Source organism: Eumetopias jubatus, unplaced genomic scaffold (genome assembly GCF_037043125.1).
Source record: "Eumetopias jubatus isolate StellerSeaLion01/CBP00866 unplaced genomic scaffold, mEumJub1_p1.0 scaffold_1, whole genome shotgun sequence".
NCBI lineage: Eukaryota > Metazoa > Chordata > Mammalia > Carnivora > Otariidae > Eumetopias > Eumetopias jubatus.
The window spans coordinates 102584867-102599393 of NW_028274807.1; the positions used below are offsets into that span (position 1 = coordinate 102584867).

The 14527-nt window shown below is 48.8% G+C and overlaps 1 protein-coding gene across 1 annotated transcript in view; it reads left to right on the plus strand.

The window, feature by feature from the left end:
• The first annotated feature begins 265 nt into the window (after positions 1 to 265).
• Positions 266 to 14527, plus strand: part of LOC114209031 (uncharacterized) — a 34681-nt gene continuing 20419 nt past the window's right edge. Inside the window, exons 1-4 of the mRNA XM_028103080.1 lie at positions 266 to 325; positions 3175 to 3590; positions 13340 to 13374; positions 13495 to 13581. Coding sequence (XP_027958881.1) covers positions 266 to 325; positions 3175 to 3590; positions 13340 to 13374; positions 13495 to 13581 — 598 coding nt within the window. The remainder of the gene's footprint in view (positions 326 to 3174; positions 3591 to 13339; positions 13375 to 13494; positions 13582 to 14527) is intronic.

Below are 14527 nucleotides of genomic sequence, written 5' to 3' on the forward strand. Positions count from 1 at the left end.
AGCGCCATCCATATCCCCTTAAGCAGCTGCCCTTGGTCTCCCTTACCCTGGCCTGTACACTCTGGTGATATGCTCCATCCACAGAAAGTTGGACCTGGGAAAAAAGTCCTATGCAGGCCCTAGAAGTGGGCTCAGGACCATTTGGACAGGGAATTTGGGATCTCTTATCCCCTGAGTTTGGTCTCTAAGTTGGGTGGGGGGGAACAGTCTCCAGAAGGGCACATCCCTTGGGTCTCATTGGCTCCTCATCCTGTGGGAGGTACGAATGGAGGAGGGCCACGGGGGGCCCTCTGGAGCAAGTTTCCAGGGCTGGCCCTGGCCTAAGGTCAGTACTATTCTTTGCTTGGGGACTCCTGGGCTCAGGTCCTGATGAGTTAAGGGATTTCAGGGGTTATTTTGACTACATTATATATCGAACCCAAGTCAGTGAATTAGCCTCATTTCCCCCACTTTGTACTAAATATGGATAGTTAAAAATATGAGCTGCACAGCCAGCATCAAGACTTTCTCCTCTGTGAGAGGCGCCCAGGACTGGAACAGAGACTGATTAATGAAACCAGACCTACCTTTTTCATCTTATCCTGTCATTTCACTGGAGTAGAAGGCAGAATTGTCGACACCGTATAAGTTGTTCTCTCTCCCTCTTTTTCAAAACCCACTAAGGTTGAATTTACCTAAGTTGAAGTGCAAATGATGTGATTCTACTGCACTAACCATAACATCTTGTTTCCTGTTTGTATTAGTTGTTTACTGCTGCATAACAAATTATCCCAAAATTTAGCAGCTTAAAACAACAAACATTTATTATGTCATAGTTTTCATGGGTCAGGAATCTGGAAGTAGCTTGGCCCACCAGGGCTGCAGCCATCCTTTACCATGGGGTAAGGGATCCACTTCTAAGCTCACTCACATGGTGGTTTACAGGCTTTAGTGTCTCACAGGCTGTTGGATCAAGTGTTTTAGTTCTCTGGGCCTCAGTTGCTTATCATACCATGTTGGCCTCCTGGAAGCCAAAGAAGGAGAATTTCAGGAAGGGGAGAATGGTCAAGTGAGTCAATAGCATATGGAAAAGTATACTTCAGATTTAGCAGCTGCAAGGTAACTGCTGACCTTAGCAAGAGTGGGCAGTGGGTCAGGAACAATGTTACAATTGGTTGAGAAGTGAATGGGAAAGAGGGAAAGGGAGTATAGGGCCAGTAGATCCCAAACCACTGTGGGCCAACAGGTGCTGGGTTTGGCCACTTGGGGAGCTTATACAAAATATGCCAATTCCTTATAGTTAATTATAAGTATTATAGATTTGAAAGTTGCTAAGAGAGTATATCTTAAAGTTCTTATCATGAGAAAAAAATTTGTAACTCTGCCGTGATGGATGTTCACTAGACTTATTGTGGTGATCATTTCACAATATGTACAAATTAAGGAATCATTATGTTGTATACTTGAAATTGATACAATGTTATATGTCAATTATATCTCAATTAAAAAAATACCAGTTCTTAGACATCCCCTCTTTGGGGGGAGGGGCAAAGAAGCTGAGATTGAGAAAAGTTAAATAACTTGCTCAAATTCCCATAGCAGAACTGGGGTTAGAGCTCAGGCTCATCTGGAAGCCAAAGTTTGTGTGGGTAGGCAACAGACTAGTCTGGCTCCCCACAAGCCCATGTGAACATGAACCAGCTTTCACTGACAGCTGGTGGCCCCATGTGAGCTCCAGTTTTATGATCTATTAGAACCCCAGTTAGCTTATATGTAAAGAAGGTGTAATATTTACCTTGTGTTGTTATTGCAATGATTAAGCAAGATAATTTATTTTTAATGTCCTCTTGCCAAAGACCACTTGGAATACACCTGTAGTTATACAAGCTGGATTTATTACTCATTGGTGAGGGACGCCATGACGGTGTCTCAGTGAGAGGATGTTAGAAAATATCATTAAAGGATCTGGGCTCTTGTTAACTGACTTGGGGACAGGCTTAAGAAAGCAGGGGTAGTTCTATGAATGTGTATCTTCATAAATCTTAGCCATAGAGAGGGCAGACTCGAGTAAGGCAAAGGGCATGAGTGGCCAAGAAGCAGCAGTCCCTCTTATTAGCCAGGATAGCTGTATGTTTGGTATTTTGTGGCTTGGACCACGTTCACATTTTGTCTGTGCTCCGACAGGATTGCAGAATGATCTTGTTCTTGTCTTGATCCATCATGGTCCCAGAGAGGCCTTGTCTGGTGTTGATGTTCTGCAAAATTGTTGATGTTTGGCGGGAGAACATCAAGGCCCAGTAACAGTGCCAGGGCAGCTCTTTCTTAGAATATAAAGTGTCGACTACAGTGTTGGACTCACAGGTATTCCACTGGTAGGGGTTATGACTTTTTTTTTTTTTTTAAGATTTTATTTATTCATGAGAGACAGAGGAGGAGAGAGAGAGAAGCAGAGAGAGAAGCAGGCTCCCAAGGAGCAGGGAGCCCAATGCGGGACTTGATCCCAGGACCCCGGGATCATGACCTGAGCCGAAGGCAGACGCTTAACCATCTGAGCCACCCAGGCGCCCAGGGGTTATGACTTTTATTGTGCTCACCCACACTGCCAGTGCAGGCCCTTCCAGTCACAGGGAGGCAGGCACGGGGCTGAGCCTTTTGGAGGAATCTCAAAGACAGATGTCTCTTCAAGCTGCAATGAGCCATTTTCTTCCCCAGTTTCAGGCATTACATGAGGCCATTTCCAGGAGGTCAGGGGTATTTCAGTCTGTGGAGAATTTCAGAACAGCAAAGAGAAGGCTGCCAGTTAGAGGACCCATCCTGGACTCTGCCTTTGCCTCCTTCCTGCAGTCGCCCTGAAGTGAGCCAGACCTGGGCTAGGTGCTGTGACAAGCCACCATGCCACAAAACAGACAAGCAACCATGCTGAAAAATGGGGTAAAAGAGAACAGTGTGCGGTGAAGACCACCAACGGTCTAGGCAGTGGTGCCTCATTCCAGGCGCTTGTATTTCAGATACAAAACCTGACAGAATTTCAGGGGGTTTATAGATCCTAAGAAGCAAATCTGGGAACCCCTTGGTGGTGGGGGTGTCTCATGTCCCCAGTGAAAATCCCCAGATACTGGAGTAGCCAGACCCCAGTCAGGATGACTTGAGCTCTCCGACCCCTCCTGAGAGAATAGCGCGGGTCCTTCTTCACAGAAACCGCCGCTTAGGGTCATCAAACCGAGTTCTCTCGGGGCTAGGGCGCCGACAAGCAGCCGGGGCTGGGCCGGTGTGCGCACGCATGTGTGCGAGTGTGTACGCTGGTGTGCACGCGCGGGGCCGCCGGCGAGCGTGCGTTTCCGTTACCGGAGCCTCGGCAGCCTCCGGCCGCCGCTGCGGATGCGCGCCCGGCACCCCCTCCCAGACAGTCCCCTCCCCCGGTGGCTCTCGCTCGCCCTCTTCCCTCCCCGCGCAGCGTCGGCCGCCTCCGAGTGTGCAGGGCAGCGCTCCGCACGCGAGCCCCTCCAGCAGCCGCCCGGGTACGCACTGAGCGCCGAGCCCGGGGCGCGCGTGGCGCCCCCTCCCAGCCGCAGAGCGACGATGAGCCGCGGCGTGGGGGTCGTGGAGAGCAGGTGAGCGCATCTGCGGGGCTGGGGGGCTCGGAGGGAGAAAGGGCAGAGCGGGGTCGGGGGACGGCCGGGCCCAACGTCGACGCGTTGCAGAAGAGGCTTTGCCCCCTTCGGCACCCCCAGCCCCTCCCGGGCTCTGCCTTTGCCCTGTGCCGGAGGGGGCGAGGGCTCCACTCCCGTCCCGGCATCCCCGCTCCCGCCGCACAAACAAAGCACACTTCGCGGGCGGCGCCTGCTGCGCGCGGGCACAGAGCGTGGGGAGCCAATGCGCCCCCCGGGCCCGACTCGGACCCTCTATCCCTGGCTCCGGGGTCTCGGCGGGCCGCACCTGGGTAGGGCAGGCGGCGGCGGGGTCGCGCGCAGGTGCCCGCGCGGGAGGCGGGGGCGCGCAGCTCCGGAGGCCCCGCGCTCCCGGCCCAGAGGCGGGGCCTACAGGCGGCGCTGCTGCTCCCTGCGGCTGCGCTTCCCTGGGCGCCGGCTGCTCCGCGTCGCCGCGGTGGCAGGTGGGCCCGATGTATTCACATCCTTCTGGTGGAGGCGGCTGCGGGCGGCCGGCGAGTGCCGGGGAGGGCAGGTCGCCATGCGGCACCCCTTTGCTCCCCGCGGGTGGACTCGCGCGCTTCCCGCCTCCACTGTGACTCTCCGCCCCCGAGCCTCGGTTTCTGCTGTCCTCATCTGCCCCTAGCTCCCGGGCTTCAGCTCTCGGGAGCCCCTGCGCCCTCTGTACCTGGAAGAGGACTCACTCCAGGAGGGTGCCCGGGGTTTTGCTGAACACTGTCGGCTTTTAAATTGTTTGAGTCTAGGGTAGGATTAGCTCCCTTAACGCTGCCCTTGCCCATATGTGGAGGCCCCACCCCCGGCAGCTCCTCACCCGCGATGTGGCGCTAACACAACGTCTCGCTCACAGAAGGCTCCAGTCAACATTGCTTGAAGGATTTCTGCTATTACAGTAAAGGTAGCCAGTGCTTCTGTTTGTCATCAGACCTTTATTTTTTTTTAAGATTTTATTTATTTATTTGTCAGAGAGAAAGAGAGCACGCACAAGCAAGGGGAGCGGCAGGCAGAGGGAGAAGCAGGCTCCCCGCCAAGCAGGGAGCCCGATGCGGGATTCGATCCCAAGACCCTGGGATCATGACCTGAGCCGAAGGCAGACGCTTAACCGACTGGATCACCCAGGCGTCCCTCAGCAGACCTTTAAAAGCAACTGCTTTTTACATGGGAATGTTATATTAAGAGCTAGTTTGGGGATGTTCTAAGGATATTGTGGGCGTGTTCTCCAGAGTTACTGTCATTTGCAGAAGGAGGCTTTTAGCTTTGGATGTGGTGTTCAGCAAGACGTGTGATGGGCGGTTTGTGAAATATATCCTTTAGGTAATCCTTTCATTGCCGTTAAGCACGTGCAGGAAGTCACCCTAAGCAGTGCAGAAACGCTCAGCAAGGATTCAGACTGCAGAAAATTTTCTTTTTGGACAGTCACTGCTGCAAAACCGAGTTTCTACAGGAGCAACTAGAACAAGGAGAGACTGCCAAGGTTTAAAGTGTCCACGACTTCAGTTTTTTGTGGATCATTAAACATTAGGCCCAGTTTCTCACAGGGAGGAGGGAGGTTTGTTTTTTCTGCCACTGCCCTTTCTTTAAAACACTGTTGCAATCAGGAAGGCAGCCTAGAAAAGTCTGTGTGTAGATAGGTTTTACTAATTTGATTTCTTGACGTTCGGATCATGAACAAAACCACAGTAGGACACGAACTGAGTCCCCGTTGAAAATCAAAAACTCTTCTTATAGAGGTGTTCACCCAACAGCAAGTCTTGGGAATGATTGTTAAAGAGAACTTTAAATTATTGCTAGAAGTAAAGTTTTCCCCCTGCCAAACCAATAAAGAGAGGAAGTGAATTGAAAAATAGCATGTGACATTAACACAGTTATTTACACAAACAGAGCTAACCGAATTTTTCTGCTGGTCACCCAGAACTACCAGCCCTTGTTGGTATTACTGTAGGATATGGACCCTCCCCACCTCTTTCTACGAACACTCCTTAGTCCTCCATCTCTGATCTTCCTGGCCTCTTCAGGGAGATTGTTGCTAATGTGTCATTTTCATGTTTCAGCATGGCAACAAAGTCCATAAAATTCAGTATCAGCCAAGGGTGAGGTGCAAGTCTCTGTAAACTGTAAAGTTGCTTGTAATTTTTAGTAGCTGTACAGCATTCCCTTCTAATATTTTTGGCCATTTAAGCTGTTTGTTACAGATTTTTTAAATACTGAGGAATAGAGTCTTTATGTCTACCCTAGTCTTTCTGTCATTTATTTGTTCAATGAACTTTTTTTTTTTTTGTCGGTGCAAATTATATGCCAAACCATGTGCTGGATGCTGGAGATGTGGAATTCTTGGCTATACACACCCCCTCGCTCACACTCATTGTTTTTTCAGTTCCCAGACTTATAAACAAATTACTGCAGGGCAGTGCAATAACTCCATTAATGCAGGTGTACATCAGATGTTACTGGCTCAAGGAGCGGAGAAGAGAAATTCCTTCTACTGGGCTGAGTCATGGGAATTCCCCACCCCGCACATCTTCAGCTCAGGAGAGCTCTCCTTGTTCACTCAGGATTTCTTTCTCTTCTCTTTTCCTCTTGCCCTCCTTATCTTGTCACTGCTGGAAATGTCCCAGCAGCCTCCCTTCTCCCTGCCAGCCTGTTCCCAGCCCTTTTCTCTCCTGGCCCCACTTCCCTTTGGCGTACATTAGGCTAGGCTCTCACTGACAGGTACAAGAAGGAGGAAGGGAGTAAACCCTGAAACTGTTTCCCCCAGTTCCTGCCGCCCCACCGCTAGCTGCCTTTTAGGCCATATCCTCAATGCACTTAGCCTCTTCATCTTGCTCCCCTACCAGCCAGGGTCATTCTCCATTCACAACTGTGATCTGTAAAGCCAGAGTTCTAGATACTTTCCTTTTCCGAGATGCTGAAAACCCGTGTGTGTGTGTGTGTGTGTGTGTGTGTACACAATCATACAGAAAACACAAGCATCTTAAGTGGCACATCACAAAGTGAACACATCTATGTCACCATTGCCCAGATCAGGACATAAAATATGGCACCCTAGAAGCCCCTCTCATACTCCGATTTCTCATAGTCCTGTTTCTCCTTCCCAAAGGAATGAGAGATTAGTTTTGCTTATTTGTAAGCTTTATAAAAATAGCATCATATAGCATATAACCTTCACGTCTGGTTTGTTTTGTGCAACATTATGTTTGTGAGATTGATCCACATTGTTGTGTGTAAGCAGTTCTTTCATTTTCATTGTTCATAATATTCCATTATATGATTATATCACATTTTGTCCATCCATTTCTTAACTCTTAATGAGCATGGTAGTTGTTTCCAGTTTTTGCCTATTCCAAATAATATGCAATGAATCCTTTAGCCTTTTGGTACCCAAAGATCTACCAGTTCCACCATTATTTTTTCCTACTGGAGAAATTTAAAAAGGGGATAGCGGGTAGGTGAAGGAGCCAGCCTGTTGAGCCAGCCCTGTGGATTTTCCATCTTTACCAGCACTAAGTACCTTTGGAGGAACCCAAGACTGTGCTCTCATTCAGGGACCTGAACATTGAAGAAAAGAACCCATAGGATGGCTTCTTCTTTTGTGAGCAAGCTGATTGGAAGTGGTGATCTTTGGGAAGAAAGAAGAAAAGAAACTAGGTCATGATGGGAAGCCAATTTGGTTCAGGAAGTATCCTCAAGGTTTTGGACAGCTGGTGGCTTAGGGTACCCACATCTCTCCTGTCCCCCACTCCTCCACCTGCCCCCACTTTCCCTTTATTGAGTCTCCGATCTACCCCAGGGCTGGTCTTGGAGAGCTTGGCATGGATGGAAGTCTTTCTGTCCCGGCTTGTATGGAGGGGACTTTTGGCTTCTAGAGCTCAGTTCTGAATGCAGACAGTTTCCTTGGAGTGTGCTTTAAAGTTACACAGCCCTGTGGGAGGTTTTTGTCACCTACTACTACGACTGCCTGGGCAGGGGGACTGGCTCTTGTGGCCTGGGGTACTGAGGTTTTCTTTGGGGAAATACTTAGGCCTCTGGACTCAACACAAGCAGTGTCTTAACCTGCAGGTAGTCAGAGGGTTGCACGGGTTCACGTGGTCCCCATGTAAGACACTGAAGACAGCAGATTCTGGGACCCTGCACTATTGACTTCCTCCTCTGCTTTTAAGATGTCAGTCTTCCCAAGATGGAAATATAGAGACTACTCAGCAGACTGAATAATTGCCACTTAGCATCCTTGGGGTTACCATCAGTTTGGTTACAGAGTTAGGATTTCTCCACCTCCCTGACCTTCCTCATCTCCTGCTTCTCTCCCCCTGGCCACACTTGCTTTCCTCCTGTTCCTGGAACTTGATCCGCTCCTTCCTGTCTCAGACAGGAGCTGCCCCCACTACTCCCAGTCCTTCTCTCTTGTCCATTTCTGCTGTCCTTTGTCGCTCAGCTTAAATGTCACTTCCCCAGGGAGCCCTCCCCAATTCCTCAATCTTAGAGGAGCTCTTTTGTCATTCTCTCAAAGCACTTCCTGTCTTAGATACAGGAAGTCAGGCTTCCCCATCAGGCTGGTGGGCTGGGGAAAGCACAGACCGGTTGCTTTGTTCACTCATATCTGGCACACACACTCCACACGTGTTAGTTGAATGAATGAATTGATAAGGAAACCAGGAGACCTGAGACAAGTTGTGAGATTGTGTCTGCTTATAACTAGCTATGTGATCGTGGGTATTTATTCACTTGCCCTCTCCTATTTTGCCATCTCCCTGTGTAAAATGATGCATCAGACTGGAAGATCTTGTAGGTTCCTTTCGTTTCCAGCTTTTTCTGAGCCTAACAGCTAGAGGATCCTGTTTTTGGAGATGCAGTGCTTTTTGAAAATGCAAGATGGTCTTAGCATCATGGTTTAATTGGCTGTCAGTCACATGCCTGTGATCTTAGCATAAGAGTTTGGTTCTTCCTAGTTCTTCAGAGCCTGCTCTGGGCTAACACTATAGCTTATGTTTATTTTTATTTTGTTCTTCCTGCATCATATACATATGTATTTGTTTTCTGATCTGTCTCCACCTCCATTTGGGTGCCCCCTGGGGACAGGGTTCATGTGTCTTGTGTTACTTTTATATCCCCTCTGCCTAGCGCAGCATCTGTCATATGGTAAATAGGCGTTTGTTAATTTGAGTTGATGGAAAGAAGATCTATATTATAGAGAATATTACTTGCATTGCGATTATGCCCCGGGAAGTATAATTTTTTCATGATTGTGCATTTTAACTCTGGTTTGTGACTAACATAAAATCTTTTCCACTTTCTTTAACTGATTTACTAATGGGTTTTACTTTACTTGTTATGGTCTGTTTTCTAGAAGGTTGATAGGTGCTAAAAGAAGTAAAATACTGCTTGGTTTAATTCTGGTGAAAAGTTAGAGGAGGATTTGGGGCATATTATGCCTAAAAACTCTGTTTACCTACAGTTGAGAATTACCTTCATAGGCAGTAGGAACCTAGTAGGAAGAAAGACTGATGTTTTGTCGTTATCTACTTGGCAGAATTTTCAGCTTTCTTTTGTAAAACTGTACTGGTAAAAGTTTGGGCTCTCCAATCAGATGGACCAGGATTCTTGGATAAGTTACCCAAGATCTCTGAGCATTATTTTCTCTTCTTTGAAATGGGGATGCTACTAGGCTGGTGTCAGGCACTTAAAAGATGGTCCTAATGGTTAAATGAGCTAATCGACATAATGCCAAGTCCTTGACTTAATTTCCAGCACACAGTAAACATTTAACAAATACAAGCCATTATCATATTAAGGTTTTATTTTTACTTTAAGTATTGTTAAAAATATTTGGGTAGAGAATTATTACTTATGGAGCCAGATTGGGTGAAATCATTCTGATGCCTGATATCAGCCTGTCCAGGCATTCTGGTTCTCGTGCATCCTTCACCGGCCCGTGTGGGTTTGGCTTATGTGACTGGGCACCTCTGAGCTGCAGCGTCCTCATCTGCACGTTGGGATGGCAGTCCTTGCCCTGCCTTCCTGGCAGAGTTCATGTGAGGAGCTTGGTGCTCTCGTGGGTCTGAAAGCACTTTGGAAGTTTTAAGGTCCTGCACCTACATGAAGATTTGGTATTGCTCTCAGGTTTCATTTCATTGCAGCTATGACTTAATTCTGACAACAATTGGTTTTGCTCATTTGCACATAGTTTCATAGAATCCTCATTTTTCCAACAAACATTCAATGAACACCCTCATTTAATATTAGCTCTTTGAGGTTTTTAAGCCTGTTCTTTCCGTCCTGCAGCAGCTCAGGGATTTTACTGTGCCAAGATGCAGGATGTTTTTGTTTCCCCCTTCCCCTAAGGGAAGGGGCTGTGCCAGTCTGGGGCCCGGAAGCTGATAGGTGTGAGGCAACATTTATATTTGATGCTGGTGTTGGAACTGCAGTAAAATTCTACCTAGTAATAATGATGGAGTCCACATCAACATTTAAAGAGTTTTAAGTGCTGAGTAGATGTCCATGCCCCTTTCCTACTTAATCTTTAGTCCCTGAATTACACTGAGAACATTTGGAATGCGTGCTCTCTCTCCATGATTGCTGTGGTGTTTACTTTAGAACAGTGTCCATGATAGGAGAGAGGGCGGGCACGAAGCATTCATGCAGTGGCAAGGCGCCCCCTGGGTCCACTACGGTCAGCCTGCCCCGGTCAGCCTGCCCCGTGTGGCTTTCCTTCCTGAGGCGGGGCGGGGGTGGGGGTGGGAGGGAGCTGCCTTGGGGGCGGGAGCTGCCTGGGGGGCGGGCTCCTCCTCATTCCTCATTGCGTCTAAGCCCCTCCCCCTTCTCTGCCCTGGGGTTGGTGTCGGGTGTTTCTGGGCAGGGAAGTGGCCTTCTACTCCCCAGCCTCACTAATCGAATCTTGGACACCACTCACTCTCCTCACTCTCATCTACTTCATGGAGAAAATGAAGGTTTTATGCAGAGACTTTCTGGGTTTTAGCAAAAGTTGTAATATCTAAGCAGATGGATACATGTCTGGAAACAGAGATAAGCAGCTGCAGAAAGGGGAAAATGAAAGTGCTAGTAAGGAGAAAAACACAGTTTTGTTGAGAACACAGAAGTGGGTTTTAACCAGGCATATTTTGTGCAATAAGAATGGCCAACTTTCAATCCATGTTCTCATAATTATCTTCAAATTAAAAGGCATAGTGACTGCATTATAAGAGGTAGGAGTCTAGAGAAAAAAGATGTCATGTTTGGCTTGTTCTTTTATACATTTCATTAAAAACCATATTTTAGCCTTTCTTGGTTTCTTGAAGCATTTCCCAATTACAGGTTCACCACCACAGCCTGACCTTTTGAGTAAGAGTTGAGGATTAAAAAACAAAAGGATTTAAGTCTGAAAACGAGAATGTGTGTATTTCCTAGAAACATGGAGCTTGGGAAATACCAACTACTTGGGGAAGTTTACCAGCTAAAATCTTGAGTCAAGGAGGTTTACAACATCTGGGGGTCCCAACTGACCTGGGGGAAGAAGAGGAGGGAAAGGGAAAGCAGTTGGTCTGCTGCCTTTGCTGTCTTGGTCCTCAGTTTGCAACCAGGGTTGGGACTTGGGGGTGGAGTGGTGGGCAGTGGGGGAAGGCTTTGGGCCAGGCAAATACGTGGGCTTTGAAGTCATAATGGTCTAGAGTCAAGTGCTCCTTCTCTAGTTGTTAGCTCTGTGACCCTGAGGAAGTTAATTAACCTGTCTGAGCCTCTCTCTGCATTCGTAAAATGGCCTTCAGAGGCTTTTTGGGGTGATTGAGAAAATAAAGATTTTAAACACGTATAAGTGCAAATAACATCATTGTTGTTTTCTTCCTGTATTTTCATTTATTCATCAAAGGTTCTGATTCAGTGGGCTCAGAACAACTGTTTTTAGAGGGTACCTCATATAGCTCTATTGTTCCTCAGACTATACTTTGAGAAGTGCTGTTTTTACATTGATAAATAGGAGTTTTGGCATCAAGGGGAGGGCAGGGCTGTCACTTATATGCACTAACAACTCCAGGGGGTGCCCCAACATCATAGTGCATGTTCATGGAGTCCCCAGAGTTGGGGCACATGACTTGCAAGGCCATAGGCAATGACCCTGGGTGGGGGGTGGTGATACAGAGAGAGTGGGGTGTGTGTGTGTGTGTGTGTGTGTGTGTGTGTGTGTTTGTGTGTTTGTGTTTTATCCAGGGTGTGCTTGGGACACTGAAGATCTTTCACTCTGGGGGAGCGCATGGGTGGGAGACGAGGGAGCAGGGTGGAGGTCCTTGTGCGTCCTGCCTAGGAACTTAGGTTTAGCCAGAAAGCACTGAGAAGCCACAGAAGGGTATACGCAAAGATGTGATTAGATCACACTGATAGTCACATGATGAACCAAGAGAGGGAGACTGCAGGTACGTATAATAATTATGAGAAAATTATAATCAACTAACCAGGTGAGAGCCAATGGTGAGAGACAGGGAGAGGAAGAGAGAGAGAGGGAACATACTTAAACTGAGGCAGAGAGTGTATGCCAAGGAGGGGACAGATTTGAGAGATGTCTGGAGGGAGGCTCAGGAGGACTTGGACTGGCTGCTTGATGAGGAAGAGGGGGCAGGAGCTGGTGATTGCCGGAGGTTCCAGGTAGGTGCCCCAGAGATGTGATTCTCTGCAAAGGCAGGTCAGGAGGAGCAGGTTCTGATGGAGAGGGAAAGCAACGATTAAGTGCTGACTGTAGTTAATTTAAAGTACTGAAGTGCCCCCCAGGCCCCGGGCACCTGGAACTCAGAGAAGAGGCCTGGGAAGGAGGTGCAGATTTAGGATGGGAAACCCTGGTGGCGTGAAGGGCGCACCGAGGCAATGTGAGGTGGGAAGACGAGGGTGCACAGAGGTGACTCCGGGTCACGTCGCTGCCCGGGAGGCTGGCGCGGATGGAGCCAGCAGATGAAGCACACACAGAGGGGAGAGGTCACTGCCACAGGGAGGTGGCAGCAGACCAGGTCAGAAGGGACGTGGAAGCCATGGAGAAGCCCGCCACCTCCTTCATCTAATGAGGCTGTGGTCACTAAGGACTGAAGAGGGCCCATTGGGTCTGTTGGCCAGGAGTCACTGGTAGCGTGGGACAGCAGAAGCCAGGTAGCTTTGAGTCCAGGGGAGAATGGTGAGCAGGAGAGTGGAGACCATGTGCGTAGGGCACAGAGAGTTCAGGCCGTGGTGAGGACAAGGGAGAGAACTTCTAGAGCCCTCAGTGCTCCGGGTGCCGTATCTGAGGGAGGAGGCCAGAGAGGCAGAATGAGACGACCTGGGTGAAGGAGGATGACTCTCGGAACCAGATGGAGGGCCTGGAGGCCAGTGCGGGCTGGGAAGTTGGGACTGTGTGCCTAGGGACGGGACAGAGGAAGCCAGATGGCTGGGCATGGAAAGGCAATCCTGTGAACTTTGAAGGTGTGGTGCTGGCTCCTGGGGGTGACGGGACGAGAAGGGGGTCAGGTGCACACCCGACAAGCCCCATTGGTGTGTTTGGCTTGGCTGCAGGTGGAGTCAGCGCATAGGTGGAGAAATGAGAGGGGCAGGAAAACCGTTGAGGAGGGAGAGAGTTCTTTAATTTGCAACATTCCTGGAGAAACAATAAAATGATCATTTTGAAGATTTTTGTAATTATTTTATGTAAAATTGTATCAGTTTTTAAAAGTCTTTTTCTTTTCTTGTTCTAGTGATGACCATCACAATGCCTCCTCAGAAGAAAAAGGTATGGTACTCCTAAGTCAATGTTGAGTTATTAAAAAACTGATACTGTATGAAGCATGTGCAGTTTTAGAAAATTATAATTTATTTTACTTATGGACTGCAGCTGCTTTGTTACATTCAGGCATTGACCGGCTGCTGGCTTGCAAGCTGGCCTCCTTACACGGAGGGCAAGGAGAGACTGAAGAAGGAGGCAAACCGCTCCAGATTGGTAGGTGGCAGTTTCCATAAGCAAGGGAACTGACCTAGGAGGCTGGTCTTGGTCTGCTTGGTACTTAGAAGCCGGGCAGATGTTCATTCATGCATTCAAGATGTCAAGACCTAGCTCCAGGCCTGGCAGACCAACAGCAAGACCATCAGCCATGGTTTGCCAGAGGATAAATGTGACAGGGGAGATCACAGAGGAGGCGTGGCTAACTCGGTGGGGTGGAGGACATTAGCTGTGACTTCGGGCTGGGTCTGAACAGATCCCTGGGGACTCTGGAGGTGGGGCCTGGGGGAGGGGCTTCCAGGCAGTGGGAGGTATCTGGAAAGGCTTGGAGAAGGAGTGGCAATCATCCTGGCGTTCAAGTTTGGGGAACAGGGGAGTGGTTAAAATAGATTGATTCTGGGCCAGTGGTTCTCAACCCTGGCTGCACATTGCAATCATCTGGAGACTTTAAAAAATACTTTAAGACTTTAAAGAATACTTTAAAGAATACTGCTGTTCAGACTCCACCCCAGGCCAACTAAATCAGAACCTCCAGGGAAGGGCTGAGTCCTGGGCGTGGATGTGTTGAGAAAGCTCTGCAGGTGATTCCAAGGTGCAGTCAAGGTTGAGAACCCTTTTCTGTGCTTCCAGCCCCGGAAGACCAAGGCCACGGCCCATTACTTGATTTCCCAGCATCTGCCCCTAGATAGTCAGTGCCTCACCTCCCCCCAGGCATCCTCCCAGGCAGGAAGGAACCTGCCTCCCACTCCCCCTCTAGGCCCATGTCCAGTCAGTCACCAGCTCCCCGGGGGCTGACCTGCTGGAGTAATAATAAGCATGTGTGTAAGTGTAGCAACATGGTTGAGGGTGCAGTTTCCGGCCAGACTGCGTGAGTTGAAATCTTAGCTGGGGCAGGGGGTAGGGTGGGGGTGGTCTGGCCTCTGCTTACATCATTGGGCAGTCATGA